The sequence below is a fragment of the Penaeus vannamei genome, chromosome 16 (genome assembly GCF_042767895.1).
Source record: "Penaeus vannamei isolate JL-2024 chromosome 16, ASM4276789v1, whole genome shotgun sequence".
Classification (NCBI taxonomy): domain Eukaryota; kingdom Metazoa; phylum Arthropoda; class Malacostraca; order Decapoda; family Penaeidae; genus Penaeus; species Penaeus vannamei.
Window position 1 is genome coordinate 37,187,299 of NC_091564.1, and position 5,000 is coordinate 37,192,298.

Consider the following 5,000-nt stretch of genomic DNA (forward strand, 5'->3'; position numbering starts at 1 on the left):
ACATACATACATACACACACCCATATATACACGCTATCACTTAGCAGTTGACTCAGTGCCATACACAGAACCTTACGTCACACGGGTGCCTTGCTATGACATCTTCACTCACTGACCTGCGACCTTGAGCTGTCAGGTACACATGACAGAAGACAAAACTGCATGGCATGAGCATGGCAATGCATAGAGTTCATGGAAAAGGTCATGCGCCCTCTATACATAATGTGAAAAAATAATTGGTCATCTGGAGAGATCAAGCGATGGAGGAGATAATGAGAGGAGAGGGATGACGGGAAGGATGAGAAGAGGGAGAGGGAGATGGAGAGGCAGAGGGAGGAGAGACATGGGTAGGAAGAGGGAGGGAGAGAGCGAGAGAGAAAGAGAAAAAGAGAGATCAATAATACTGATGAAACAAACAAAGCAACCGGAGGAAAAATAAAAAGAGGAGAAAAACGAAACAAAAGTAGGGAATGAGCAAAGAAGAAAAGGAGAGAGAATAAGAAACGAGAAAAAAAGGAACGAAAAACAAAAAACAAAAAAGAGAATAGAAACCTAACCTCAGCTATTTATAGGCCTATAACGTCCCAAGTAATTAACAGTAGGAGGAGCCAAGAGGAGAAAGAGGAGAGAGTCTTGGTAAACATAAATTAAAAAACGCATCTTGCATATATATTCATCTTGCTCACCCCCTTCCCCCCCTCTGCACTCTAAAACGCTGCAACAAATACGTTCCTTTTTCACAATACTGTAAAACGGAAAGAAAAAACAAAAATATATAGAGAAACTATCTTTCTATAGCTAAATAAATAACGTGACTCGAACACGAACCCAAAGTGCCTTACAGACATCTTACACTTGTTCGAATGACAGGACAAAGAGAGAGAGAGAGAGAGAGAGAGAGAGAGAGAGAGAGAGAGAGAGAGAGAGAGAGAGAGAGAGAGAGAGAGAGAGAGAGAGAGAGAGAGAGAGAGAGAAATTGATGATAATAACGGGACATATATACACAAATATCAAAATAAAATGTCTTAAAATCAGAGCACAGGTTAACCTCTTGGTAAACTTGAGCAAAAAGGTACAATTGCATTTTCTTTTCTCTTTACTTGTTTTTGTTGTTCACTTTGACCGTGAAAGATTCGGACTTAGAAGTTTGTTTTGCTTTTGTCTGTCTGAACTTGGATCTGGTACATGGACAAAAATATATGAAACAAAAACATTTGCATCGTAAATGGGCATTTTCTGTTTTATTTACTTCTTCATTATAAGTGACTTACATGGCGAATTCTTTAAGTGTGTATAATATATACACACGCAGCACTTATACACACGCACACATACATTACTCCTATCTCTTCAAACGAAAAGAAAAAAATATATAGATTGATATTTTCGTGGCGTCTGTTCAAACACTAGTTCACTCACTTTTCAATTTAAAAAATCCTTCTCTCGCTGTTATTAAACCACACAGATGTTTACGTTCCTGTCCATTTAACCCCGTAAAAACACCTAGAGTTTTCTTTCCGTAGATTTTTCACGTCTCGCTTGACTGAAGAGAAGCGAGTTTTTGTCATTTTTACTTTTCTCTTCTCTTTTCTTTTTTTGTAGCCACTTCCGAAAGTTCTTCTTTTATATCTGTTTATGTGTGACATGTAGATCACGGGATTTGGATGATGAGGTTCGTCACACGCCCATCGTCAAGGACGCCCTCCTCGATGTGACTGGGGGCGACGCCCTTCCCAGCACCTGCGGGCGGGCGCCTGGCGGTGTGCGGTGCGGTCGGGTCACTGGGTACACGGCGGTCCACGGGCGTGCCTGTGGACGCGCCTGTGGGCGTAGAATAGACGTGCACGCGCGTGTGTGTAGCAGAGGTATTCCTGCTGGCTTGTGTCGTGGGGAGGGTTCTCCTGCGGGCGACGGGCGCACACACGCACGTCCTTGACCGCGGGGCTCTTTAGCAGAGCGGCGGGCAGCGAGTGGGCGGCGTCAGCTGTCTTTCCCTCCAGTCGCGGGCGTCCTGAGGGGCGTGGCGGGCGGCCTTCTGCGTGCGGGCGTGGGCGTTAGGGCGTGGTGGGCGGCGAGATGACTGCGGGCCGTGTGTTCTCTTTCTCCTCTTCGCGTTCAGAGCGACTCCTGCGGGCGGCGCAGGTGTCGCAGTCGGACTCCGAGCAGTCGCTCGAGGAGTTGGTCGAGTCGGACTCCGAGTCGCTGTCGGTGGACGACGAGGACGACTCGCGCGGCACGACCTGCCGCCTCCTGCGCGCCAAGCGCTGGCGTAGCGCCGCGTTCTCCTCCTGCAGCGTCAGCAGCTGCGCCTGCAGCGTTGCCACAAGGCGCGAGGGCGACGCCGACAGCGCCTCCGTCAGCACGGCGGCGCGCGCCTCCAGGGCCACGATGGCCGCGCACAGGTCGGTGCGGCTGCCGCCCATCAGGCGGTCCTCGCGCGCGCTGCGGTACGCGCTCTCGAAGTCCGCCAGGTTGAACGGGTACCAGTCTCGCGCGTGGGCGTGCGTGGGCGTGGCGCTGCCCAGGTCGTCCTCGCCACCGCTGGCGGGTGGGTCGTGCTCCCACCCGGGGGTGCTCTTGTCGAAGTTCAGGAACAGCGCCGAATTCTCGTGGTCGTCCATGATGAACTGGGTGCTGTTCTCGGGCGCGCGGGGCACCTGGGCGCCCACGGGCCGCAGCACGGGCGTGGGCGGGCCGCGGGCGGGCGTGAAAGGTTCGCCGCAGCCCGCCGTCGGGGACACGAGCGCGACGCGGCCCTCTTCTTCCTTGGGCGTGCGGCGTCGCCTCCTCCGCCGCTTCTTCTTCTTCTTGAGCGCAGCCCCGCCGCCGCCGCCGGACGCGTTGCGGCGCCGCGCGTTGGCGCTGAGGCTCTGCAGCGGCTCAGCTGATCGCTCCATGACGTGGCAACGCCGCTCGATGGCTACACTTGGCAACGCTGCACTGGCCTCCGATACTCTCCGCTCACAACACGAATTTCCTAAGATTTTTCTCCCGCTTTTCGGGGCGGAGGATCGCACTTTTGACGACGCGGCCGATCAAACTATCGTATGCTCTGTTAGTAGGTCACAAAACACCACACGGATTGACACAGAAAAATAGATATCTGGAATCATGACTCGCTGTGAAAGAGTAACTCCTGACTCGTCGCCCGACAAGCCAACACTGAGCTCTGAGCTTTCGAGGATGAAGCACCCGGGCTTGGCTCTCGGTTGCCAGACGCCACCACGTACTTTTACTACCTGTCCTTTCCCTTCCTTTCAATCTTGCCATTTTCTTCTCGCTCGCTTATGCAAAATGAAGGAAGAAATAAAAACACTTTGTCAAAGAAGAATTTTAAGCTCGTAGACGATCTTTACTGCGAGATAAATCGAAACAAGTGAGTCCCATGCGCGCGCAGACATGTCACATGCTGCTTTCAGGCGGGATGTTCAAATTCAAAGCAAAATCCAACCTTGACGTAAAGAGAAGAAAGAGAGAGAGAGAGAAAGAGAAAGAGAAAGAGAGAGAGAAAGAGAGAAAGAGAGAAAGAGAGAGAGAGAGAGAGAGAGTATGCGAGCGCGTGTCCGTGAGTCCGTGCATTCACGCGTTTGAAGAGAGGCGCCGAGTCCAGAAGAAGAAGCCAACCGCCGAGACAATTATGCGATTCGGGAAGCATCACCTTTCATGAGACGGAGGGGTGAGGCTGAGGAGTGAGTCGTGATGAGGATCCTGGACCTGTGAGGCTGAGGAAGGAAGAGACAGCTTCGAGAACTTTCCACGTTTGAGATGGAATAAGGAGAGGCGTTTGGTGAAGGTGTCGCCGGGAGGTTGGTTTTGGGCTCGTCGAAGGGGGCGGGAAATTCTAATTTATTTTTGAGGTGAATCAGAGGTTTGTGTTTAGTGAATTTGATGTTTTTCTTTGAATTTCTTTTCTTCTTGTTCTTCTTTCTGTGGTGGACAAGAAATGGTTTGACCTTTATATTTTTTTGGCAAACTTATTTTTGAGATCAGAATCAGGTCTGAATTTAGTTAATTCAATGTTTTTCTTTGAATTTCGTTTTTTCTTTCTTTTTTTCTGTTGTTTCTTCAGAGATCTGTATTTAGTACATTCGATTTTTTTTCTTTTTTCTGTTGTGGACAAGAATTGGTTTGACCTATTTTTTCCCAAACTTATTTTAGAGATGAGTCAGAGGTCAGTATTTAGTGAATTTGATTTTTTTTTCTGTTGTGGACAAGAATTGGTTTGACCTATTTTTTCCCAAACTTATTTTAGAGATGAGTCAGAGGTCAGTATTTAGTGAATTTGATTTTTTTTTCTGTTGTGTACAGGAGTGGTTTGACCTATTTTTTCCCAAACTTATTTTAGAGATGAGTCAGAGGTCAGTATTTAGTGAATTTGATTTTTTTTCTGTTGTGTACAAGAATTGGTTTGACCTATTTTTTCCCAAACTTATTTTAGAGATGAATCAGAGGTCAGTATTTAGTGAATTCAACATTTTTCTTTCAATTTCTTATTTTTTTCATTCTTTTTAGTTAATTCGATATTTCTTTTTTCTATTGTGGAAAAGGAATGGTTTGACCTATTTTTTCCCAAACTTATTTTTGAGATGAATCAGAGATCTGTATTTAGTGAATTCATTATTTTTCTTTCATTTCCTTTTTTTTTCTGTTGTGGAAAAGGAATACTTTTTGCCAGTTAAAATATAGACCTGTTTGTGGACAAGGAGTAAATTAGAGGCCACAACGACAGAAAAAAGAATAGAAAGAAAAATATGTCAAGAGAAGTAGAAATAAACGAGAAGGAAAGGGAGAAGAGGAGAAAGAATAACAGCAAAATAAACAAATGGAAACAAGAGAGAAAGAAGGGAAAGTAAACAAGAAATACTAGCACATTTTCCAGGTGAAAGAGAGAGAGAGAGAGAGAGACAGACAGACAAACAGACAGACAGACAGACAGACAGACAGACAGACAGACAGACAGACAAACAGACAGACAGAGACAGAGACAAACAAACAAAGAC

General features: G+C 47.0%; 2 protein-coding genes across 2 annotated transcripts in view; one reads left to right on the forward strand and one right to left on the reverse strand.

The window, feature by feature from the left end:
* The window catches only part of HPS4 (Hermansky-Pudlak syndrome 4 protein), a 111,647-nt gene that overhangs the window by 28,369 nt on the left and 78,278 nt on the right, over positions 1-5,000 (forward strand). The gene's annotated exons all lie outside the window — the stretch shown is intronic.
* Positions 1,928-3,035, reverse strand: LOC138864404 (uncharacterized). Its single transcript, XM_070131444.1, has one exon. The coding sequence runs from the start codon at positions 2,895-2,897 to the stop codon at positions 2,055-2,057; it is 843 nt and encodes a 280-aa protein (XP_069987545.1). The 5' UTR covers positions 2,898-3,035; the 3' UTR covers positions 1,928-2,054.